The sequence below is a fragment of the Heterocephalus glaber genome, unplaced genomic scaffold, assembly GCF_053883595.1.
Source record: "Heterocephalus glaber isolate CG9 unplaced genomic scaffold, H.glaber_assembly_v1.0 deba00000331, whole genome shotgun sequence".
Taxonomy (NCBI): domain Eukaryota; kingdom Metazoa; phylum Chordata; class Mammalia; order Rodentia; family Bathyergidae; genus Heterocephalus; species Heterocephalus glaber.
This window is the reverse complement of record NW_028258142.1, coordinates 52,100,308-52,128,054: the sequence shown is the minus strand read 5'-3', so window position 1 is coordinate 52,128,054 and position 27,747 is coordinate 52,100,308. Positions and strand designations below refer to the sequence as shown.

General features: G+C 38.4%; 1 protein-coding gene across 1 annotated transcript in view; it reads right to left on the bottom strand.

The window, feature by feature from the left end:
• The window catches only part of Cdh2 (cadherin 2), a 208,082-nt gene that overhangs the window by 174,849 nt on the left and 5,486 nt on the right, over window positions 1–27,747 (bottom strand). The window contains exon 2 of the mRNA XM_004853132.3: window positions 5,567–5,678. Coding sequence (XP_004853189.1) covers window positions 5,567–5,678 — 112 coding nt within the window. The remainder of the gene's footprint in view (window positions 1–5,566; window positions 5,679–27,747) is intronic.

Sequence of the window (27,747 nt, the reverse complement as noted above, 5' to 3'; positions counted from 1 at the left end):
CTTGTTTCCTATGCAATGACCCCACCCCACCACCACCATCCTAGACGAAGTGTAGGAGCAGATTCTCCCTTTTTCCTTTCTCTGACTCATTTTCCCCCATAGCGTTTATTATCATCTAACATACAGTATATTACACTTACGTATTGCATTTACTTTCTCCTCTCCTCTAGATACTGACCAGAGAGCCTAAAAAAGAAACAGAGAAAGAGCCTCTGATCTTCAGAGGACAACTTTTAAACCTTCAGATATCGGCTTGCCAAGGTCTGTGAGCACAGTGTATGTAGAACTGTGACTTACTTTCTTTAATACTTAACTCCAGGATGCAAGTTTGTAGGAGAACAAACTTCATCTCTTCCAAATTGCAAATTACCGCTGGTGAGGAATAACTGCAACAGGCCCTAAAAAAGTGACCACTCAGTCTGGTGTATCTTACTGTGTGGCACCACATGGAGAAAGCTCAATGTAAAACACACCCAAAGGGATAGCAACAAGTACAATATTAAGTAAAGTATGAATGTTTATAACAAAAATAAGGATGAAACTTACTGGTTCTTTTATTGATCTTATATAGTTAGTTGTTCTTTTAAAAATAAAACAAAATACGGGTGGGGATTTAGCTCAGTGGTTCTGCCACCTGTCTCATAAGCACAAGGTCCCGAGTTCGATCCCCGGTACCAAAAAGATAAAAAAATTAAAAAAAAAATTTAAAAAGTAAAGCCAAAAAACCTAGCACATAGGATAATGTTTTTAAAAAACTGGACACCTCTGAGAATGTATCTGGCTGCATTTTATTGGTTTCTCCTTAGAGTTCATCATCAACATCCAAGAGAACAATCGCAGCACTTGGTACCAATTTCCACAATCAACTGGAAATCAGTAAAGTGCAAGGGTCTGTATGGCTCTATAAACAAGATGTTTAGAAACCTATCTTCCAAATATTTCACGACATTTACACATTCAATCACAACAAATATTTCTTTTAAAAACAACCAAAAGCCATGGTTTCACAACAGATTAGTAGATGCCTCGTCCCAGACTGAGATATTTACCACACCTCCTTACAAAACAGTTGTCTGTATAGTTACATAGTCCTACTAAACCAACAAAAGTATTTTAGTACTGTTATCCAAAGATATTACACTGCAGCTCCCATGTTAATGCACAGAAGCTTCAATCAGTAAGCAAACTAATCTAAATCAAATTCCATCTAATTGAAAATAATCATCATGTGCTGCCCAGGGGTGGCAAGTATGAATGAGTTACTGAAAATACTCATGGTAATTGCTGCTTGCTATTTATGATGACCAGACTTGAAGGAGTTTACTTAGTGAAATGACTAAGCATGCAGATCACCACTGCAAAGCACACAGGAATATCACTCTTGACATCCACACTCAAAGCAGCCCAGGATCCTTGCGTAGTGTCACAGCGTGGTTGTTATTTCATGATGTCAGATACACTGCTGGTGACAGAATGGAAATTTATAATTGGAGTCATTTCATGTTCAAGTGATGTACTACCACAAGAGATGTTTTCTAGCTCAGTGGAGTGTATGTTAAATATTAAGGTCTAAATATTATCTTCCAAAGCCCAAGATTTTTCTGCTTTCAAGCACATATGCACAAAATACTAACAGTGAAAATTATTGAAAGCTATTTTTTAATTATATGGGGAGTTATTTACCTTGCAGGCTCCCAAAACATGTAACAACACACAAGTCACGGAGTTCAATGGAGAAGAAAACCAGTTCTAAGACAAACTTGACAGAAAACATCCAGATATTTAGGCTAGCTCCCATCAGCATTCATCCTTCTCTGTGTTATACCAATTTTTTTTTTTTAATCATTGTCATCATCAGAACTAGAGTAGGGACTGGGAAGCCTGAGTTCTAATTCCAGGTCTGCAGCTAACAGTCTAAAAAGCTATATAATCATGGGGAAAACCTATAATCTCTCGGAGCTCTAATTTGCTTGTCTATAAAATGAGAGGGTTGGCAATAAATGCTTTTAAAACAGAATAGAAAAATGCAAGGTAAAAATGACTACCTAAACATAACAGAATTGATCCTAACTTATAAAGGCAAATACATATACACCATAGCTTTAAAAAAAAGAGTGAAATAAGAAAACATTATGACATTACATGGTGATGAAGAGATTGAAAAGAACTAATGTACTTTTAATCCTATAAGGAAGATTCCTATAAAATATACTAACAAAAAACAAAAACAAAAATATCAACTCTCAAACTCTATATTCCTTTTGCCCTAGTAGTTCTACTTTCAAACACAAATTTTCAAAGAAAATATAAAAGTACTCCAAAAAAGAATTTCCAGAGCAGCACTATATATGAAAGAGCAAAGTTGGAAACAACCTGTATGTTCAAAAATAGAGACAGAGTTGCGCAAAACAGAACAAGGTTTTGCTAACAAAATAGAACAAGGGCCTATGCCATTTTTTAAAATACTGGGCTATCTTCAAAGAGTACAAGCATTTACCTGATATAACACGGCACATAAAATTTGATCACAAAATATATTTGCCTTCTTTATGATTCTGCCAAAAAATATACTTTTAAAAACCAGAAGAGAAATGGGAGGGATAGAACTAATTCTTTTTGTTTACTCTTTCTAGAAAACTCACAACATCAGCAAAAAATAAAGGGAATTGTGAGACTGGAATATTCTCTCCACTACTGCCATGCTTCTATATAGCTTTCCTAACATGACTAAAACTGTCTTACACCTTTACCTAAAGCTTAATGCTTTCCAAATGCTTTCACAAAGACTGTTACTCAATTGTTTAAAAAATGGTCAGCATTTCACGGCATCTACATACCAAAATATTAAACTTTCACACAAAGGCTAGTGCACCAGATGTATCCTATGTAACCAGGCTATACATATTGATCACTCATGGCCTCTTTTCCCCAAATGTCAACAATGGGAAATTAATGAAAACGGCAAGGCTTATGTTATTATTTATATTTTTTAAAATAGAATAGCTGGGTGTGGTGGCATATGCCTGTAATCTCAGCACTTGGGAGGCTGAGGCAGGAATATGGTCACTAGCTTGAGGCCAACCTCGACTACAGAGCAAGAACCTGTCTCAAAACAAACAGACAGACAGACACAAAACAACAACAAAAAGCACAGTAAAAAAGGCAAACACATAAATGCCACAGGATTAAACAAAGAAATGTTTTTCACCAGATGGAAAACAGCAAAATAACAAAACATCATGCAATTATTTGGTGATGTCTCTAAAATCAACTTAATATGGCTGAATATTCCAGGAAGCAAATAGGCCAGAAAACTTTCATGGAGTCTTGTAGAATACTACTTCCTTCTTTAAACGCCATAGGTCACTAACCCACGGCAAAAGTGGTCACTCAGGTTGACTTAGCAATGGATTCCCCTCTGCTGTAGGATACCTATGGTGAATAGCCTTACTACTATAATACACGGAACTCATAAGCATAAGTAAGGCATAGTGTTTGACTTCAGTATATCGTGACACCAAAAATATATAAAAGGAGAAAGCTAGAAAGAATCATTTTAAGTATAAACTGCTGACAGCACTCTTGGAAACAGCCATGTTGACACTTCACAAAGGCCTGAGTAAATACTTTTTCTTTCAAAAAAATTTTATCTACTAGCCAATATTTTTAAATAGTATGTTTTAAGCTTTAAAATGCTGGTGGTTCTCTAACATCTTCTGAGAATAATACAGAAAAAAAGTGATAGTATGTCATGTGGAAAATCGTACCAGACTACCATACACACTTCTCTCAGGGATTGGCTAGAGCAGAAAAAAAAAAAAATCAAAAATATTTTTATTTTTCCAGATTTACAACTTCAGCCAAAAAATCTGGTTCTAGGTTATACTAACAAGATACTGATAAGAAGCCAAGCCTAATTTCTACTGTTACAAGCATTCTCTAACAATTAGAAAAAGAGCTATCATTTTAAAAACTATATGAAAGCCAAGGTAATTAATCTTAACTCAATGGTTTCTACTGACAGACCATGTATTTGCCTGTAATCAGCAAATTATAAGCTTTTAGATTGACTTAGAAATGGATTACCCATTTAAAAATGAATTGCAAAAATATATTACAAAATACAGAAAAATTCCACTGACATTTTATGTTGGAATTATTCTGTAGAATTGTACCAATATATTTTACATATTCAAATAACATCTACACATCATATAGGTTCCGGGAGGCCACCTAATAATATACAGATTTAAAGAAAATGACTAACATGCAGAACTTCAAGTTTCACATCAAGTTAAACAAAATTTACACAGAATTAAAACACCATCATATCGGGGGTTACTCACTAGATAAGATAGCAACCCAGAGCTGAGACTCACTCATTCTGTCATTAAAATACCATGTACTGAGGCAGGGGCAGAAAGCTGTCTTTAAGAAAATTAAAAATCAACTTCAGAAAAAGCACTTATTTGGGAGTAAATCATACTTTAAATAGAAATTAAAATAACATGTAAGTTGCACCCAAGAACTTTAGTAGATAAGAGGCCATTTACATTTCAAAGTCTCCTGCCTGCGGTATTCTTAAGTATTGTACCACTAGGATTTGTCAGTGCTATGGAGACACTTCAATTAAGGCTATGTGGTAGAGCTCTGTGTAAATTAATTAGTTGAGGTTACACAGATTTTCTAAATGCAGCTCTCTAAAACAGCCTCGGAGATATGCAAGATTTGCAGGGAATTAAAATTTAAATACATCTTACTAATCAATTCTACTTGCCTTCACATTTCAATGACATTCTCTATAATGATAAATAAGTCCATGAAAATACTACTAACTAAAATTTTTTTTGCTCTCCATTGGAACTAAAGGAAAGGGTTTTCAATTTTGCTTTTGATGCTCAGGTTTTATTTCAGATTTTATCTACACTTGCTGGCAAGGGTTTTCATATGATAACTATTATGAACTTGATCCATATTTACATGGAAAATGAGTCTATATCTGAAATTCACATATGCTACAACTAAATTAGCTATCTAGTAATTTCTATAAACAATGTCATAACAAAAATACAAATTTCATGAGCCTGCACTGAGACATCACTTGTTAAATTTGTTTATTATAATGTAGGTAAATATTAAATTTTGACATGTTTTATCTAAGATGATATAAAAGTTACCTTTTTAAAATTCAAAATACTATGTGGTTGTTTGCCATAACTAATTTTTAAAACAACTAGAACCAGATGTCTGATGAATATTATTCTTCAAAATAAGTAAAATGTATGCAGAAAAAAACACTAAAAAGCAGTTGTGTAAAGGATCATACTGTAAATCAAAAAACAAAGAAATATGAAATTTTCAAGAGGTCGGGAAGCTTCTAACTATGTACATAAGTGATACGTGAGCTCTTCTGTAATCCTAAAATAAAGTCCCTACAGTCTCATTACAGTAATTGTGAAAAATTTATACTTGCTATACAGTGGAAATGACTTAGAGACTGTTTTAATGGCTGATTTGTTTCAAGAGCATGGCCAGTGTATGTACAAATATATCTTTGAGATTATACCATTGAGAAGAGGCTGTCCTTCATGCACATCCTTCGATAAGACGGCACTGTAAACATCTTCAGGAAATCCAGTCTTGCATAATGCGATTTCACCAGAAGCCTCTACAGATGCCTGCAACACAAGAAAATAAAAATGTGTGCCATGACTGCTACCTCCTTCAGCCGAGAAACATTCCACTTGGCATCAAGCCTCATTTTTTCTACTGTCTTATACAAACAACCCCTTTGATTCTGAGGGGTTACAGTTAGAATGTAGAGGCCAAAGGGTTAATCTTTTTGATAACTGGAATAGAAGAAACAAATCCCACTTGTCTAGTCCAGTAAAATCGAAATAATACACATTCCAGGTTCTTCTAAGGACTGACCATTTCCATTAAAATGACCATTGTGAAGGAAGAACTACCAAGTGGGCGTGGGGTTAGGGGAAAGCCAAATCCCCTCTGGGACCACACATCACCATTACTAACAAAAATTCTCATGATATACATATGCATTCAAGGATGCAGATTTTTATTTCATCTATCAAGTTTATTTCAGTATAATCTGTTGCTTAAGAAAACAATTATATTTAGTGCAGGATGGATTTTATAACAACAAGTCAAAGCCATTAAAACATATTATGTCTTATTTGAAGGACAGGGATATATTAAAATATAAATAACGATCAATACAATTTTGTTTTTTCTTATACTCTTACCATGTTACCTAGCCACATATACCCAGCTGATCACCTGTGTCCCTGTCCTCTTATACAGTTAACACCTATATGCTGAAAACTGAGTCCTGCACCAAATGCTACTGAACTAACCCTCCAAGATAGTTTCACTACCTCTTCTGGCCCTACTGGCACAATCACAGGACGATTATCCCTCAGCAGAGCTCTGGCAGCATGCACATCAATTTCTAGGAAACTCCACCGTGCACTGATGTCGGTTCAAACACAGGAGGAGGAAGAAAGGATACATGGAGACCACCTGAGAATCCTTTCAGCAGCCACATGGACAGACGGCACTAGGAGCAACCCACACTGGTGTGAAGAACCAGAAATTGATGAAAAGAAGAAAGGGAAACCCCAGAAGCAGAAAGAACTCAGGACAGGTTCTGGATGAAACAATACAATGCGGCTTTATAATCAAAGCAATACTCAGATTATGCAAGTAAAGTTTTGCAAATACTAATGTGGCTAAATCCAGACTAGTCTAATAGCAAATGGTTACTTTCAAATCTGAGAAATTACAGAAGAAAATAAATTTAAACTTTATTAACTATTGCACAGTATTTAATCTCTGAAGAGTGTTAAGGGGTGACAGTGAGGCAAGGGTTCAAACCCATCAAACTCAGGAAGAGTTTTAACTCTGTAAAGTGCAAGAATGCACTGTCTAAACTCAAGGCCACCGAGGAACCCTTGCCTTACATCCGGGTGAGAGGCTGCCCTGGGGGAGAACGTAGCACATTGTAGTGAAGGTGAATGTGGGTAGACACTACATTGCAGGTTCCATCCGGGGAAGTTCTACTTTCTCTGGTAGATACAAGCAGGAATGTTCACTGGGGCAAAGTTTTATTTTTATTTTATATATTTATTTTTGGGGGGGGTACCAGGGATTGAACTCAGGACCTTGTGCTTGCAAGGTAGGCACTGGAACCACTGAGCTAAATCCCCGGCCCTGGGGCAAAGTTTTAACAACAGGAACTAGAGTCTGCCTCAGAGTCCACCAACAGGAGAATGGAAGAATACATGTGCACACAGCCAAGGAGAACAATGCCCAGCAACATTAAAACCGAAAAATTGGAACTTTGTGTATCCTCAGGGCTACAACTCAAAAGCAAAACAAAACTAACCAAACAAACAAAAAAAAAAGTCAGGCAAAAAGAGAAATTCAATTACCAACCAACCTGGGGATTACTATTATTTTTAGTCAGTTCAAAAACCTTTTCGTGTGACGTTCCAAATTGAAATTGAAGACACAGCACACAGCAATATGAATTTTGCCAAAAACAAATAAATAAAAAGCATGGTTGATGATTGCATTGATATAAAATTTAAACACAAATGGCAATATAATGTTACAGACACATACAAATGTGGAAAGAATATAAAAACGTACAAGGCAGTGATAGCTCTACAGATGACTTCAAATTTATCTGCGTTTAGTCATAAAATGTGAAGATTTGTGTACCATCTGGATAAAAATTGCATTATTCCCTACATATCTTATATTGTATGCTCTATATATTTCAAAAGAAAAAAGAAAAAATACTCAGTCCAAACTTTATGCCCTACATATCCTATATATTTCACAATAAAAAAAGAGAAAATATTAGGAACCAGTGAGAAAAAAGAAGTGAGGCTTCCTATTCACATCAAGTTTCAGATACCAGAGATAACATGACACTCCATACCTCTAAATACGAGTGGACACTCAGTCAGGGCATGCTTTTGTTTTGAGATAACTAAAACAAATAAAGGGAATGCCCCAGGTCGCCATATGAGAGGTACAAGTCTGTGTCCTGCTCTCACGTCTGGGGACTGCCTCTTCACCTCCGGCCCACGCTTCTAACAGAGGTGAGGCTGGGCCAGTTCAGAGCCCCAAGGGAGGCAGGTTAGGGCCAGAGCCAAGCTGGGCAGGTCAGGGGCCAGAAGCAAACAGTGGGAGGCACAGGGCAAAAAGAGCCACATTTCAACTCAAGGATCCAGGTTAGGACAGTGCGCAGGGAAGCCCTCAGCAATCCATCAATGAAGCCTAGATACTGGAGGAATATGAAGCTTTTCTTCACCTCTAGGGCTAGTCTTGCTTCCCACTGGATCTACCCCAAGGTAGGGGAATTAGTAACAATGGATCCATGGTCCAAACCCATAGGAATGGGGATTCAAGGTAGCATGAAGTCATCAGGAACAAAGAAGATGCTGGTTTCAGATGTTCAATCTCCTTATTTCAAATAAAGGGACTTCAGTCATCAACACACTACCCCTTACTTGGCCCTTCTGTGCTCACCTTCCTCAGGTATGAAAGGGCACCTACATGCCTTGGTTGACCGTGAGAATTACTGAAACAATGTTCGTAAAGCACATCTCTAACAAATCCTGGCTACTCATAATAAATATCCATGGAGGCTCTTATTACTTTAGGATTTTTATGCTCATTTTACTCAGCTGAAGACTTCTTTAGATTTTTCTTTCCAAAGACAAAAATGAATCCACAAAACATGTTGTTATTAACCTATAATGTGTTTTAATGCTCTATAGAATTATTAAAATATTTACTTCTCCCTAATAATTGATTAATTCCCCCTCTTAACTTTCAGTCCTAAATAACAAATTTAACATGTTCAACAAACAAACAGGAAGCACTCAAATGAAGACATCTCCACATTGGAGATACTGCAGGTTTCCTTTACACCATTTAATTCTTTCAGGCTAGGGATGGTGCTGGTACTAGGTCAGAGATGGGGGGAATCACAGAGCTGGTGACCAAGATCCAAGATCTACCCAGGGAAGCCAAGTCCACTCTTGAAGTCTCTGATAATTGTGAGGTCTTGGACACTGAAATTTCACTAGTCTAAACTCATAGTTAGGAGCCAGGCATGGCAGTCCATGCCTGTAATCCCAGCACTTGTGAGACTGAGGCAGGAGGATAGCTGTGAGTTCCAGGCCAGCCTGAGTTCAAGGACAGCCCGAACTACATAGCAAGACCCTGTCAACAACAACAACAACAACAACAAAGATAAACTTGTAGCTAATGCTTGAATGTTCTGTAGTAGCAGTTCTCAACCAGAGGTGATTCTGTCCCCAGGGGACATCTGGCAATATCTGAAAACACTTTTGGGCAATACAACTTGGAGCAGGAGTGATTCCGTTGGCTTCTAGCAGGTAGAGGCCAGGGTGCTCTTAACCATATACAAGGACAGGTCAAGATCCACCACAAAGAAATACCCAAGTCAAAATATCAGTAAGGCCAAGGATAAGAAACCCTGTCATATAACATTTCACAAAAAGAGGTGTCCCTCTATCCTCTCATATCCTCCCCAAGTAGTTCACTAAATTCTTGCTTAGATACCCTCTCAGAAAGCCAAATCTCTGCCTTTGTGCCTCACTCCAGCACTAAATGATCATTTCAACCAGGCCCAGAACGAAGCTCTGAAATTAGAAGTTGAGAAAGAATTCAATCCTCAACGAGTTCACAGTGGACACAAGGAAGAGGTTGTGAATTATACACATTTTTCTATATTTGAACAGTGCAGAAGTCTGCAAGATTTCTCTGTAAAAGGCCAGGTAGTAAATATTTTAGGCTCATAGGCTTGGGGTCTCTGTTGAAAGTATTGAACTTTATTACTGAAATGTAAAAGCAGCTATAGATAACTGGAAAATGAATGAGCATTGCTATGTTCATTCCAACAAAACTTGATTTATGGATACTGAAACTTGAATTTCAATTCATTGTCAAGTGTCAAAAATATCATTTTTCTTTTGATTTTTTGGAAAGTATCAGCACATTTAAAAACGTGAGAAACATTCTTTACCATACAAAAAGAGGCAGCAGGATTACAGACTGCAGATCCCTGGAATAGTGTATGTTTTAAACAACATTGCTATCTGACTTAATGGTCCTAAGAATTCCCTGAGAGTAAGGGGTGAAAATATTAGCATTTGATAAATGAGCAAAGAAGGCCTCATAGGCAGTGAAATACCCAAGACCTTACATCCAGAGAGAGGAATAGGCAGATTCTAACTCTGCAGTCTTTCTAAGTACAACAAAGAATTACTATTCTTTCAAGAAACATGGACTGAATATCCATTTGTCACTGAAAATGGAGAACAAGGCACAGCCCCTGCCCTAAGGAGCTCAAGGCTTAATGTGGGAAGCAGAAATACTTAGAAGATATGAGAGCCTAGGAGAGGGTTCTGGGGGCTCCCAAGCACAGCCCAGGAGCAGCAAGGCAGTGAGAGGTGGCAGGAAAATCATCCCAGGGTTGAGCTAAAAGCAAGGCAGCAAGAGACAGCATCGTGCCTAGGGAATAACAATGAGTCCAGTGTCGCCGGAGTCCAAGAAGCGAGCCAGGATGTCAAAAGTTGAGGCTGGAGTGTTGGACTGGGTTAGATCATAGATGGCTGAGGGCTTGGGGTTATAATACTGGGGGAGGGGCAGCAGGAAAGCCCAAGCAGATTGTATTTGATAGAGCATTCTCTGAAACGCTCCGTGGGAAACCACAGTGGGTGACAAGTTCTGACACCGACATGAATTGGGGCAGGGGCCACATGGAAGAGGAAGGGGCAGATGTTATCAATATGCAGACAATTAAATCAAACGGCTTAGTGAGAGCAGTGACTCACATTGGGATGGAAGGGGGAACCAATACACCCCCCACACACACACCCCATTTCCCCCTGAGTGCCTGGGATCCTGGGTGCCACAATCTAGAAAGGATAATCACAAAATAATAATGCCAGGAACAAAGTGCTAAAGAAGCAGAAAGAATGGGATGATAAATCTGCCTGTGGAAGTCAAAGACTCCATAGTTGAAGTGACATTTAGGCCCTGACTTTAAAGAAGATTAAAAATTTTCAGGAGAAAGAGGAGGAAGTGGAAGAGAGCATCCTAGGCAAAAGGTACAGCAGAACAAAGCCCCTGTTGATTTATGTTGGGCTTGTAGTCTACCGATACCACACTGCTCTATTTTACCAGACAACTAGGAAGTCCTGGTTTCCTTTCCTAGTAGTATCTTTGTTGCCAATTTGGGGCCTTCAGGAACAGTAATTTACTGCCAGTCCCCTGGAATTTGATCTCAATAAGTTAATCATTCCAGCTGATTTTGGTCATTCCTCCTAGGATTATGTGTCACGAAAGACTAATGAAACACCCTAGTGTCTTCATAAAAATGTTAAAGAACAAGCATGCCACGCGCCCAGACATGGCCTTTCCTCCCCACCCAGTGTTGTAAGCCAAGACCTTGAGAAAGGGCAGTCAGTGGTGTTCATGGCATGGGCTTCCAATATCTCAGAATACCTGGCTTTGAATCCCACCCCGTCACCACTGGCTGTGAGACCTCAGAAAAAAGGTTCCCCATCTGTATGGTACAAATACTAAAGAGAGGACCTCTTCATAGGGCAGATGTGAGGACTAAGTGCTAATTACATGTAAAGTGTCAAGTTAGTGTGTGACACATGGCCATTCGCTGCATCAGCTGTTACTCACATAGTACTAAAACTACTAGGACGTCATGAATCTGAATCATGGCACATCTGTCATGCACCCCAGGACTTCCCAAACTTGCTCAGCATAGCATATCATCTGGGATATTTGTTCAAAATAAAGATTTCTGGAACCCCAAAACTCACTACCACAGAATCTGAAGGAATGTGGTGGACAAATGTGCATATTTAATAAGTGCTTGTCTCTTGAAACCCTTCTGGACTCCAGAGAGTCTAGCTTTTGGCCCTAGTCTTCAAATCGAGTAACTTGGTAACAAGAAGAAAGAATACAGAAGCAATTCTTTTCCTGTTATTAATCCCAAGCTGTCTCTTCTTTTGGTTGAAAACTACATCTTGTTGATTTTGTTGTCTTCCTTCTAATGGGGACATCACTCCATAGCCCATTCTTTAATAACTCTCTTCTGCACAATGGCTCAAAGATGAAAAGCAGTCGGTCAGTCCTCTCGGACTACCAGGGTGAAACTCATGCTGGTCAGAGGATCTGAACTCATTTAGTGCTGCACCGTGCTCTTACACAATCAGCTCACCTATCTTGAGTTTCAATTTCCTCTTACAAGTATCTGCTCTACTCTTCCCAGGCTGAAGATCGACCTCCTTGTCTAAAAAGGCAGAAGTGTAATAGAAGTTGAGGAGTTCTGCTTGCCTGTTAGTATTAGTCTCTCTTTTCTGGTTCTGAACTCCCAGCGACAAGGCTTTTTGTTCTTGTTAAATTTTTCCACAGTCTCGATGCTGTGAGCTTTAAAATCCTGAGTACACTACTTTTTTAGGTTCCTGTTATCATTCTTCTTTTTTATCCTGATCCTTTGGTCACTGGATCTACTTTCCAGTTTCCTCCCAGTCATTCCTAAATCCAAGCTCTTAAATATTCCATGTGAAATCACAATGAACTGATTCTTTAACCACCTCTCTACCTTCTCCTTGATCAAGATAATTTATAATTAGCTAAAAATGTCACATCTGAAAGCAGTCCACACCAAAGAGAATTGTTATCGTTTCCTTCTTGCTATGAAGACTGCCAAGCTAAAGCCCCAAACAATGGTGATCATCATAAACTCTAAAAACCAATTGGATATTTTTTGCCGAAGCACCCCTCTTCCTTTTTTCCCTATCAGATATGCTACAGTTTAATCTAATATCAATTAAGTTATTGTGTAATTATCAAATGCAGCCAACAGAGCTAAAAATCTCATTATATTGTTTGCTCTGCTCACTCTTTATGGAGAGAAAGGCAGCAATGTGCACAGTATTAAGACCAAGGGGTCACTAGCAAACCTGCTTAGGTCTAAATTCAGCCCAGTCCCCTGCTACCTTTGTGACCCTGACAAGCTATAAAACCTCATCTATGCAGTACCTTTTTCCTCTGCAATAATAACAGTAGTAGCAATAATAATAGTTTAAAATTTGGGCTTTAAAGGATTGCTGTGAAGGGTAGACAGGGCTTAAAAATAATTCCTGATTCACCACATGACAAAGGGGAGCTAGCATGTTATTGCTGTTGTTTTTGTTGTGGAAATTTTTTCTCTCTTTGCTCTTTGAGTAGGGGAGCTGGTGTGTGTAGCTCACTCGTAGAACACATGCTAAGGATGTGTCAGACCCCGGGTTCAATCCCCAGCACCAAAAACAAAAAGAGTGACGATTGTAAAGAAGGTCATCACCAAGGTCACAAAAAAACCTAAAAATATCCACTTATAGACATAGGCAAAAGAAACACAAGCGGAATTCCCTTCATAACGTGATTTCTGGCTTAAGAGGTAAAAAGAGTAATGGAGGGAGGGGGCATACCTGTGGTAAAACTTGGGTTGTGCAGTTACATCGTCCAAGTGAGATAAGCAAATATGAATAATTAACGAAGACACTGTTAAAGTGGTTAGTCGGATGCATGGTAATATAACAATGGAAATGTTCAGGACCAATCCTGCATGACTAATATTTTTTATTTTTAAATCCAGTTTATCACCATATAATTGCATTTGCCAAATTCTCTACATTTCACAGGATTCCACCCATGATGTTGGGAGCGTGTTAAGAAGATTACTCAAGAGCTGCTGCCACTCTGTTCAGATTTTTCTGTGTCAGTAATGCCACTGATGACACTATGAATTTCATATCCCAGGAAACATACTTGCAGCTTCACGCTGGCTTGACTTCAGTATTTTTGCTTTGTCATGTTGCATGCTAGATGGAGAACACAAGCCTCATGTACGTGTTCCTTAACTGTTTTGCTGCCTTCCTGAAGGACTGTGGACCAATTTAGATCCAAAGACCAGCCCTAGAGGTGGGCCACACCTCTGTCCACCAACTGATATCCTACTTTGCTTCAACTGCCTTCTTAGCACGTGTCCTTGATGACCTCTAGTATCATTCCTTCTATTTTTTTTGACTGTCATTTGTTATAATCAAGCAAAGACAAATAGAATAGTCAAATAATAGCACTGATGCTGGCACAGGAACCTGACAACAGAAACTGAACTTTAAGCCACAGTACAACAGCTTAAGGGACAGAAGCCTAAGTCCAACGCACAATATTTGGTTTGGAATGTCACCTTCGCAAGAGCTGAGCCTACAGAAGCCTGGGGCAATGTACAAATGTAAGTCCAGACCTACTCAGTGTGAGAGGGGCCTCCTGAGGCTTCCTGGAGGGGAGTTTTAAAAGACAGACTGCAGCTGACATTAAGTATCCTGGATGGTTAATGGGGTAGGTGACAATAGACACCTGTAGTTTTAATTGGTGTCAGTAAAAGTCTAACACAATCATTAGATAACAACATAAGCAGCTGTGCAATTAAACTGCCATTAAAAGTTCCAGAAGTGGCCGAGGCAATTCCAGAAGAGATAGTCAATCCTGGTGTAGATTGATTCTGCCCTGTCAACTTACTCCACTCACCAGAGACTGCAACAAGCTTCTGTGGAATATTCCAAATGTCATCAGAGGGTAGAGTACCCGGCGTTGGATTGCATTTATGATCAACTTGGGAACTTAATCAACTCAATACACTGACTACCAATGATCGCAGGATCTACTGACCGCTTACCATGTGCCTGTAAGTGCATTACAATGTTTTCCATGCAAAATATCTTATACAAAGCTAACATAAAGTTATATAAAGGTTATATAAAGGTTTATATAAAGCTATCCTTGTGTAAAGCTAACCTATATTGTTCTAACCTATAAGGTTGGTATTGTTAATAGTGCCATTTTTCAGGCAAGGAAGGAAATTGAGAAGAAACTCGCCTTAGTCATTTAGCTCATCAGCCTAGGGATGGCATCCAATCCACCACCACATGACTTTGGGGACCACATTTATACACCTCCTAAATACCCAAAGAAGCCATGGGGAAGCATCGACATACACTGACACATAACATCTAACTGGCTAAGGGCTAGGAATTGTCCTGTATGAATTGAAATTAAGTGAAAAATCTATCTCCTCCCATACTTAATTTTTCCTAAAATATGATGCTCACATATTATATATGATATACTATATGATAATAGTTTCAGTGTTCATGCTCATTATGGAAAAACCTGGAGAAAAAAAGACATCAGGTCAAACTTTCTTAAATATCTTATTTTTTAGGTCATCCAAATCAAAGGTCCTTCTCCTGCCCTGAACTCTTCTAAAAGTATACATGGAAAATAATCAGTAAGTTCCTATCACAGCTAGTGTATTAATTTTCAGCGGAGATACTGACAAGGGAATAATTACCATCTGTAATAAACTCTTTGTACACTTTCTGAATCCTTAGTATTCATGTACAATTAAGCCTGATTCATAAAACCCAGAGCATGGTCTCACTTTTTAAAAGTGATTGCAGATGTTCACAGGTTCCTACAACTCCGATTTATTTGGAATAGCTGGCCATAGCGGTGACTTACCTAATTCTGAACCCTTGATAAGATAAACACAACCTAACTATAATGTTCTTTTCAGAAAATAACATTCGTGGCACAGCTTCCGCAAATGTGCCACAGTGAAAGGAAGGCACTGTCAGTAACTGTAGAGTTCAAAGCTGCTTCTCAACTCGCTCTGAAAATGACATCCTGTCCAGTAGAGTTCTGACAGATCGAGTCATCAGGACGTAAATTCACAGGCCCTGCAAGCTAACTGCAAGGCTGCCCAGCATCAATTCCTGCTTCACCTCAAGACAGAACCAGCATTTTCCACTCCTGGATAGCATGAGTGACTTAAGCCTGACATTTGGATGCTTTCACTACCTATAGAGAGGGACACTAGTTCCCCTCCTGATGCTGGGAATTGTGCTAACACTCCAACTCTTTCCACTGCACCAATCAGCCACACTCCGAGTGGCAGTTCTCACAGTACAACCCAAGAGTGGACCTCTAGGAGTCCCCAAGAACCATCTGGGGGGTCTGCGAAGGTCAAACTGCTTCCATAATATCACAGCATTACTTAGCTTTTCACTCATTCTCTCATCAGGGCAAAACATGACGTGGCAAACTTTAATACAAAAAATGCAGAAGCAGATAGGAAAAACCAGCTGTCTCATCCTTAAGTCAGCATTTTAAAAGATTGCAAAAATGTAGATGCATAGTGCTACTCTTCCCACTAATTTTATTTTTGGCTTGGAAAATGTACGCATTTCTCCATAAAAATTAATATTTATATTACACAGGCAAAATGGCTTTGATATTTTTAAATAAATAAACATTACAGAATTTTCTCAGTTTAATCTATGGCAAACATTGATAGAGATTACCCACATTATAAAAGCTCGTGTGAATACTCAATAATTTTTAAGAGTAAAAAAAGAGTTCTAAGGCATTTGTGAACTTCTGCTCCAGTGAAGAAGGAGGATGGATTCAGTTTGCCTGAAGACAGCATTAGAAAGAACCATCCGGGCAGCTGGTGCCCAACCTGTCCCCTATTCCTCCCACCTGGGAGTCGCAGGCTCTCAGAAAACAAGTGTGGTGATCTCATTCTCCATGCTGGGAGTTCACAGATTCCCTGCCGCTTTGGGGGAAGGGGGGTGGGATTCTGGGATTTAGTCTCAACAAGGAGATCTGTCCACAGATAAAGCCCACACCCTCCATCCTTGCTCTTATCCAAGCCACAGAGCTCTTTTCTGGCTTACGATGCTTCACTTGATTCAGAATCCAGGCTGGGAGGAGAGGTCCTACTGATGGGGCCCCTTCAAAGACTTCAGAATCTGGTGAACTATCTGGTGATCTGAGAAATAAAACACGAATCTAATGTTGGGGGACCAAGTCATAGTCCCAAGAGGGCCCGGGCTTCTGGCAAGGGAAAACGTGCATGGCCCAGGCCCTATGTGTTTTTTAACTTGGTGGTCCGCAGCCTTGATTGGGCAGTGGCTGGTTTCTATAGTGGGGCAGGTGGCTTTTAACATCAAAAGGCTTTAATTCAGAAACCACAGGGTGTTTTGATCTCGATGTGTTACCACAACTTGGGGTGGTTCATTCTCCGGCAAAGTGATTATTAGAGAGGTAGGGCTGAGAATAAAATGGTGGGCCTCAGAGAGGCCACAGGCCAAAGGTCTCAGAAAAGAGGGCCTTAGCGGATGGGGGCCCCTTCTGGGGAAGGGCACTGCAGCATGGCTGGTGGCTGTGGGAGGGGTTTGAGGCAGCTCGGGACTTCCACAGATGCCCATGGTTCCAGCCTGAACCAGCAGGGGCAGTTGAGGTGGAGAAAACAGAGATTAAGTCGGAATCTACTGCCTAAAGGCTAGTGAGCAGTACAGTATTTCTATTTTTAAGACAATGAGCTCAAGAGGCCTAGTAAGGATCTCACTTTAAATTCTTTGTGACAGGCTTGCAAGTCTTTACGTAAAGGATTGGCCACCTCAGTTTCAAATTCCACTCTGCATTCAGGAGCAAGGAGGGCACATCTTGTACTCTCATGGCTTGACCAACAGCCTCAAGGGTTAGCTCCCACCAGATGGTCTGCATGGTCTACACATGAAGGAAAACTTCCCTTGCAGGTGGCCTGCTTGGGCCACAGCAAGCCCACAAGTGGCATGGGGGAGAGAGCCAGTGTGGCAAGAGATGGAAATCATCTGCTGCCAAGATTTGGTGCCCATAGTAACCCACCAGAGCGAGCCACATTAGTGCTGGCACTGGCTGGCAGACTCTAGGGCTCAAAGGGAACTGTGGTTTGCATGTGCTGCTTGTAAACTGAAACTTGACTCAGGGAGGCTCCCAGGAGGAGGTTCAGTGTAGCACCTAGTTGATTACAGGGCGAAAGGGGGCTTCCAGCCATACATACTGAGTTTTCTTTCAAAAAGGTAGCATTTGAGATACTGCCAATTTTGTACAAAGATGCTCCCCATCTTTTTAAAATTGCTTTTCTTTCAAATCCAGCACATTCTCCATCTTGAAGTTTCCATTTCCTGCTTTGAGCTCTGTATTCAATTTATAAGCCATGGGTTACAGACAAGAGGCTCAGACTCTTCAGCACCCAGGAAAGTTTGAGAAGAAAAATGCTTTCTGAGCCCACTGTCAGGATTTTCCTGGGTATCATGGGCTCCGGCCATGGGTCATGGAAATCCTCAGGACAAGCACTGGGAAAAAGTTTTGCCTGAGATAACTCTTCCAGGAACAGATACTGCCTTAACTTTCTAACTCTAGAGGCTGTTAACATGACTGCTGTGAGCATCTCACATGCCCCATTAGCTTCTGGGACACTGGAAGGTAAAGCTATCGATCTTTTAAGACATCATGAAGTTTTATCCTGACCAGTGCTCATCTCCCCAGGGTAGCTACACAGCGGCATGAACACATACCTAGTAATTAAGAACATGGGCCCAGTGGCTAATCCAAAATCTGGAACAATTTGTGAAGAACTCTTATGCCTCATTTCCAAGTAGTGGGTGCTATTCCACCAACACTCATGAGTCATGTCTACCTCTAGTGTGTTTGGATGAAATAACTGGGCATTCAGAATCTGGTCCCTTTTTCAACTTTCTGTGGGGAGCAGCCTACAGCCAGCCAGGGTAGGTCTCAGGGCAGGACAAGAGGGGAAGCCTGACCTCATCCTGCACAAAGATGGGAGTAGACAGATGATTAATGGGATACACTGAAATCACATTCTCCAGCCCTGTCTTTATCAGTAATAAATGTTATATTTTGGTTTTCCATCTACTGATTCTTTTGTAATATTTTTCCAGAACTCAGAAGGATAAGAAGTATCAGTTTTTGATCCCTCCAAAGACAACAAAATTATCTACAAAGTCATGATCTTACTTAACACTCAAAGGCTAAGGCTAAAAGATCAAAGGGAACTCTGACCAAATGACATTGTTATACCAACATCAAAGGCCATGGTCATGAACCTGCCAGGATGGCCTGATGCTGAGGGCATAAGAGCAGACATCAAGACTGCAAGGGCTTGGGAGAACAGAAGACTGGGAACAGAAAGCAACAAGGACTCCTGGATTCCTGGGAGTATAGTTCTTACCCAAGCTAGTATGAGGACAGTAGAACTAGGGCCGGTGACAGAAAGAACCATCAGTGGCCCACCAGATAGATAGTGCATCTGTTTAAGTTACCACCAAGGTGTTGCATGGCCAGTAACAGAAACTACTGGCTTGGACATACCTCCTGTGTCTGACTCAGTCTGTTTGATCTTCCCTTTCATAAGGTCACAGCTTGCTCCCTGAAACAGAAATCTCTTAAGTCCCCATTGTGAAGTCCAAATTCAGGACTGAGATGCAATAACTTGGTAGAGTGCAGGCCTTTCTGCAGCCAACCTTAGCTCCATACCTGAGTGTTCTGTTTTGCAGATTACCAAGGAACCTGTTACCAGAGATCTCCACCTCTTGGCAGGGAGGCTTCACAGGACTGGTTTATGCTAGAGGCCCATTCAAATGTTTGTAAAACAAATCAGGATAATAATGCTTACATGTTACATGGGACTGATATGAAAATTACATGAAACAATGCAGGTAAAGCACTTGGCCTGGCATGCAGTATGCACTCGGGAAACATTAGATCTAATGATATAAGTCAGCCTTCAAGAAAGATCAAAATCCTTGGAATCACATGTTAGGCCAAGCCATGACTGAAGATGTTAGGCAAAGGGAATGGGCAACAAGGGCCAAAGCCAAGTTACAGGGAGGTTATGAACTTCATCCACTACGCTAGTATTTCTGTAGACATTTTACCACCAGAGAAGGCCAAGACACACATTAAAAAATTCTCAAACTCATTAGTAACCAGGGGAATTCAAACTTAAACCAAAGAGAGGTATATCACTATGCAATCCGCCAGACTACTAGGTATTTTAGTTTCACTATAACAAGTATCCTAAAAGCTATGGGGGAAATGTGTACATAGTGCTGGTGCATCAGTTTGAAAAATATTCTTGCACTAGTAATAATGAATATGTGTGGAGCAATACTACTCCCCGGTACATACCCCACATTGGATCGACATCCTATTGACCAGTAATAGAGCTTGCTAGAAATACAAATTCTCAGGGTCCACTGCAGACTCCCTAAATCCCAAGCCTGGGGGTAGGGTCTGTTTTAACAAGCTTTCCAATGTTTCTTGTATAAGCCAAAGTTTGGAAAACACTGCCCTAGAGTATTCCTGACATTCATGTCCCGGTGGCATGTATAGGCTTGATGAATAGAAGCAAAATTCTGAAACTATACACCCAGGTCCACAAACTACAAACCAAATAAACAAACTATACCATATTCAAAGCATGCAATGCTCTACAGTAAGAAAATGAACAAATTATAACTATACAACACAATGAATCTTACATACATAATCTTGAACCAAAAAAGCAAATCACAGAAAACACACACACACACACACACACACACACACACACACACACACAGGCATGATACATTTATGCATCATAGGCGTGATATATACATGTATAAAGGATCTCTACATAGTACATATTTAAGGAATATATACACAGATGAATGTATGAAGGAAAGCAAGAAATAAATATTAGAAAAAGCAGATAGTAATTATCTCTGGGAAGGGGAGGACCTGAGCTGAGACAGTATCTTGGGGACTTCCAAGGTAGCAGGGATATACTATTTCTTAAACTAGCTAGTAGTTATATTGACATAGTTTATATATTTTTAAGTTTATACATGTGTTTTATACACTCTTAATACACTTTAGATAAAAATATTGTAAAAAGGATGATATTAAACATAAAAAGAGTCATTCCATTTTATTTCTTTTTAATTCAAATACATACTACACCTAGGAACACAAGCTCTAACATTTGGTTACTTACAAATAAATGCCCACTCCATTACTTAAAAGAAGCCTGGACAGCTATCCATGTTTGGTGTCCTGATACATAAAATGGGTATAAATATGTCTATTTTTTTGGTACTGGGACTCGAACTCAGGCCCTTGCACTTTCCAGGCAGGCGCTCTGCCGCTGAGCTACATCCCCAGCCCAGTTATAAATACTTTTGAGAATTAATTAAGTTAATAAGTTAATATGCCAAAAGTGCTTAGAACAGTGCCTACAGCATAGTTAAGAACTCATAAATAATAAGATATTATTTGTTTAGAATTACATTAACTTTGAAGAAGTATTTTTTGCATTTAATTGTCAATAAAGTCATCAGCACCCAAGGTAAAAGTGAATCTACCTTCACTATTTTTGCAGATGCTGTGCTGACATGACATCAATCACAAGAACAGTACACTCAACCCCATGCTCTTACTGGTCCCCACTGCCATGTTAAAAGCATTCAGAGACTGATTGGTTCTGGACTAGTCTACACATGCATACACACACACACACGCACACACACACACACACACACGTGCACACGCATGTGTCCACATCAGGACACTGAAGAATTGAAGAAAAAGACCAATCTTGAGAAGGACAACAGAATACCTTGCTTGACTACCCATTATTTCCATATCAAATCACTGGCAGAATAACACTCTCCATACACTAATTTCTTTCCCTAATTATAAAGATGGTAGAAGTGTATCAGCCCACACGACATCTGTTAGAATTTAAGGAAGACTGTTAAAATAGGTGCCCTTCAATTGTGGTTTCCAAGTGTGATCCAAGAAAAACTAGTGGCAGGTAGTTATGCAAAACTACAAGTCATTCGGCTGTAATAATGGACACAGAATAAAGCCCTGCACACATTAAGTACTCAAACTTATTTGAAAAATTACATTTTCTCTTGATTGATTTCGTTTGTGTAAAACAATAGTAAGGACTAAGGCCCCAAATCTTCAAAGATCTAACATCTTGCTCACTATATAAAAACACTTTGCTGTATACACACATATCCATTTTGAGCATACTGGGAAATATAAATAAACGTACAATATGTTGTCCCCATTCACACAATATACACATCACAGCCAGATAACCAATGCAGTTAATCTACCTCCAAAGTCCTTCTTAACCATTGTACCACAAGCCACCTATGTAAGCCATCAACGTAACTTAATAAGGAACAAAAAGATCCAAAAATGAATAGAAATGTTACACTTGATAAAGAAAGCATTTCAACTCAGAAAAATACAATTTTGTTTGATAAATGAGGACTAATGTGCTATCATGTGCATATATAAAATTGTGAGAAAAAATGAATCAAGACCTTCTATTTCACACCACATACCAAAATAAATTGCATGAAAGTGAAGTATTTAAATGTAAAAATACAAACTGATAAGTAAAATCTGATATAGCTTTTCGAAAGCTGTCAATTTATATCTTGGCTCATTCACCAAAAAGTAGTACGCCAGATACACTCATGTACATAGAAAAAAACCAAGATTTAGGAAAATAAGGATTTGAAATCTTGACAATACCCACTGTACATGCAAATACACTATTTAAAAATCTTTTGAAAAACACTTTCATCTACCATTCTAACATGTTATAAGCAATCTGCAGGATAATCCATTGTTCTATACATTCGAACACAACACTATGTCCCTTTCGAACACAGTTCCATCAAGGCCTCAACTAAAAGGAAAAACCATAAACCAAGTCAAGGATTTAACTCATTTTAATTTAGAAGATAGTTTAATCTACCTACACTTGTAAATTAAATCAATGATTATGTGATAGCCCTCCCCAAATGTTCTGATTGATTTGTCAACCATAGAAGACAGAAATATAAATAAAATTTAATGCCCAAAACATAAACACTATATGCAATTACTTTTATGGTTAAAAATGTGTAGGGGCTAAAGCAAATCAAACACAAATTATATATCAATAAGCTAAGGCCACACTACCTGTACAATTTTTTTAAAAGCAGTGGAGTAAAATAAAGTCCATTATGTGTAAGAACATAAATAAAGTAGAGTTGCCTTGAGCTAACTTCGGAATGAGGTTCCTTATTTTCTTCATTGTGAACAGACTTCCACCTACAATCCAGACCTACCATGCCAGCATTAGAAAACGGAGAGACAGTCCTCACGAAAGATCTCTGACCAAGTATGAGCACTTGCAATCCTCATGGCAAACTCTCAAATCTCCACAACAGCTACACAAATACAAAACAAGGTCAACTGTACCCATATATATGCTGAACAGCTAGAAAATGATCAGTCTGTGGCATTATAAACCTCCCCATGTAGCTTTTTAAAAATTAGAAACCAATAAAAATTGGGTAGGGCCTTGTTGAAAAGTGAGTCGCCAGAAAGCTTAAAGGTATTAAGAAGCATCACTAAAAAGATTAGGAAGTGTTAGCACCCAGATCTTTTGGATGGAAACTTCTGTTCAAAAAAAAAATTTAGTCTTTTGCTTCTACCTTCCTTCCTTCTGATAAAAAAGGAAGAGAAAGAAGGATATCACCTAAGAATTTAAAAATCTTTGTCTCTTACCTGAAGCAATATTGTCTGATAACCAGAACTATAGAAAAAGATATCTGTGTAGGTAACCTCACAAGAGATGTTTAGTGCCTTGACACCATAAACACACAAGTGACCTCTACCTGCAATGAAACAATGCATCATTTTTTATTATCAACTTTCACTTCCTTAATGTCCCAGATATTTCTATAGTGTCTATGAATATTTCCTAATGTTGTGATTAAAATATAGATAATTTTATTTATGAGTCAAAGATACCAGAAATTAGATGTCAGACTTCAGAAAAGTATAATTAAAAGAATAACAATCTATGATTTTAAAAAACAAGTAACAAGTTACTATTGGAGGATGGTTAAAACTCAGAGTTAAGTTTTTCTGATCCAGGATTGATTGAATAGTATGTTTAATATAGGAAGATTTAGCAGAACGTGCAATTTCCAGAATGAATTTGATACATCCATAAAGTGTGTGTGTGTGCGATTGTGTGTCCATGTGCATGTATGTATGTTTAATCTGAATTTCAAATTCCTTGAAATGCGAGGAAGCAAGTTATTAGAAATAAGTTTTAGAGATGCTGATTCCAAATCAAAGGCCCATATTTTGGCTGCACAAAATGCACTGTATTTACTGGACCTTAAAGCTATCAAGAATGAACCTCAGACTTTGAACCTTTGTGTTAAACAGTGAGACAACAAAAGGAAAAAAAAACCAACAACAAAAAATGGTCACCGTCTCTAGTTAATTAAAGATTTATATAAAGTAGGCATGAATCACATCCCTTTTAAGCTTAATAAAATCCGGGGGGTTTTGGTCATTTATTTCAGGTTTCACTTAACAGTTTCCCAGCCAACATTTTGTGCAAGATTACACACAAGTCAAGTGAATCCTCCCACCCACAACAGGTCAAGTTACAAATAAAATAGTTCTAGGCTTTCTCAACAGTTAACAGATTCGTGCCTGTGGTCAGTCACTCCACAAAATATTCACAGGAACCGGTTGGTAGATTTTTGAGATGTGGAATACATATTCTAAAATGCCAAATAATTTCATTTGTGAGAGAGTTCTAATATGAAAATTATGCTATCAAACATTAAAACATTTCAAAAATCAGTGCTGAAAATCCCTTGCATTCATTTCCATAGTGAAAAATATGGAAGAAAGCTTCAAAAAATGTGTGGTTCATACACTGAGAGTGTATAGGCTCCTAGAAAGTATTTTCAGTTCTCAGATTGACAAGTAATTGTTTTTAACCATTTATCAGAATATTATTTGTTGTTGATCAGTCCAATTTGAAGAACTTTTAAAAATGGATGATGGGTCATTCTCTCAGAATTTTTCTTTCTCCAAATGAATAAACAATAAATGAAAGTATTTTAATCAAGCATTAAACTTGGCTTCAAATACCAAAATGAAAGCAACATATTTAAAGCCAAGACTAAATACACAACGTAACTCAAAAGTTAACTAAAGAAATCAATGATGCCATTGAGAGGAACTAAAATTTCTCTCCAATATGATACTCATTCTCTAAGTATTGTATAAAAGGGGTCACAGCCTGAACAGGGAGAAAAATCACACACTCTGGAGTAAAGTTCAACTTTACTATGGTTTAATTCTGGATTCTCCAAATGTCTGAGTTCTAGTTTCACTATCTCTAGAATGGTACTAAAACTAGAGAGTTATGGAAATAGCTACATGAAGCAACATAATCAGTCCCTTCAGCCAAAATAAAAATATTTAAATTTTAAGATTTATTTGCTATATACCATGTGACACTAGTTTGAAAAAACATTTCTTTAGTAGTGACACCAAATATGCAAAGTTTTAATCATCATCTCTGGTACAGTACTCTTTTGAGTTATATGGATGACTTACTGACAACTATTAAATATGCAATATGCTGTGAAAGGCCCTAAAACCTACAAATGTGAAAAGAATAAACTAATAAAGCAATCCTTGAAACTTCTACTGAAAGCAGTAAAGTCCAATATTCAGTAGAACAGAAGAAAGTTGAATGAACTCAAAATTTATGTTAATAATGAGGAAAACAGTCATTAGATATATCCAGTTCATGAATTTCTGGAGTAGTAAAGATAACAAATTATGCACTGCACTTTTTAATCTACTTTTTTTTCTTTACTAATTCTTAATCCACCAAAACATTAAGTAATTTATTAGAATGTGGAGAAAATCTGGGTATGCGTGTTTTAAAATATCATGGTAAACTGAAAAAACACAAAAACTATAGTCAAAATGCTAATAATGTAAAGAATGTAAGTACACGATTCCTCAGCCTTCTTTCCCTCTTCCCTTGCTTCCTTCCTTCCAAATACATAGAAACATGTTTTCTGAAAGAAAACCCAAGAACAGATCACAGATCAAACAGCTCTCCCAACTACTTTATTATGCACATCATATTGTATTAATAATGGTACCATCCTTTAAGTAGCTCAAGCTGTTTTAAAAATATTACACATCTACTTCTCTCAATGCTACTTGTAAAAATCCAAATAAATAGTTCACTTTATCAAAGCAGTCAGTAGACCAGCACATCTGATTCCTATACTAAATGTTTTGCATCTCAAATTCCAGATACTACTATAGTCTGCTTTAAATTATATTTCCACTATCAGCACATAGGCAAAATTTAACTATTCAGTTAGCCAGGAGAACGTAAGACATACACAAAGGTTTAAGCGAGTAATAGAATCCCTCAGGAACAGATACCTCAGCACACTGTGGCCCTTCCAGGAGGTGAACATGGGAACTTATTCAGTATTTAGCTGCCCAGCACTCCGTCATTATTGCTTTGGATTTACTGTGCAGCCTGCTATGGGCTGTTCCAAACCTAACTTTCCAATGCTTTACTGTTCGTTTAGGTCACCTTCAGCTTATTTCTACTTTGCTTGGTGTTTTATTCCTCAGTTTATCTTACTATTACTGGTCATTATCCAACTGATTCTCATTCAGAAGCCTGAAATCTCACTTTCTATTGTAGCTGCTCTCCTCCATAGCTTTTCTTGGGTGCATGACTATTCTCCAAGCCTGAGGTAGTTTGATATAATTATTTTCTTCAACCTGAAGTTGTAAAACTGAAATGTTTTACAGTAAGAGTTCTCAAATCTCGCCACACAACGTATCAAAATTTATTAAATCATTTCTTCCTGGTGGGCTAATTCAATCTTTTAAAATCATAAACAATGCTATAATAATGTCATGTATACATCACGAATACAGGCGTACCTGTAGGAAAGTCGCTGCAGGAGGACTGACTTTAGGGTAAAGGACTGTATTCTGAAACCTAGCACATATCATTCAATTCAATGGTTTTCACCGAGATTATTTTCTCTCAAAGAAACTTGGGAGCATAAAAGTAATAAATAACTTTTATTCTTAGTAATATTATACTTACCTGTATTTATACGTACTCCCTTGCCCCAAAATAGTTTACTTTTACTGGTTTAACATAATCAATGACAAGAACATAAAACTACAGTTGATTTCTAATCTATCCTGTTTGATAAACCACTATTAAATTTTAATAAGCCCTCAAAACATCACATTCCATTATTCCAGGTCATCTAAAAATCCTTAAATTTTAGGTGGGAAAAGTCATTCATTACAAAACTTTTGAAAAGGAGACATACTTGAAATATTTCTAAGCATCCCCAAGAATCACAGAACAGGAAAGCCTCTTGCAGACAAACTAATCTAACCAGGACCGGTTTAGTGTTGAGAAAAATGAGCCCAGGAGAGTTGACACAGATAGACTATGTCTGTTTGTACCAAAGTCGAACCTCAGGCATTCTGTTCTTGACACTAGCTCTTGCCTCTGACACTCTACAGGAGAACTGCCCCTTTGTACTGAACAAAGTTAGACTGGTGGTGCCCCAGCCACTCTTTATGACTTACATGGTAATCAATAAACTACACACACTGATGTGAAACTGTACTCAATATTGCAGGAGTCACATATGTAACCGCAGTCAACAAACATGCTATATGTGGAGGGTTACCAAAAATTACAGTGAATGACTAAATTTTTTTTAAAAGGCATTACAGTAAAACACAAATTGCCATTAATCCCCCCAAAATATTCCTTCTCATTTTGAACACATTTACCCCACCACTCCTGCCGCTTTCTGAAGCAGTTGTGAAAGT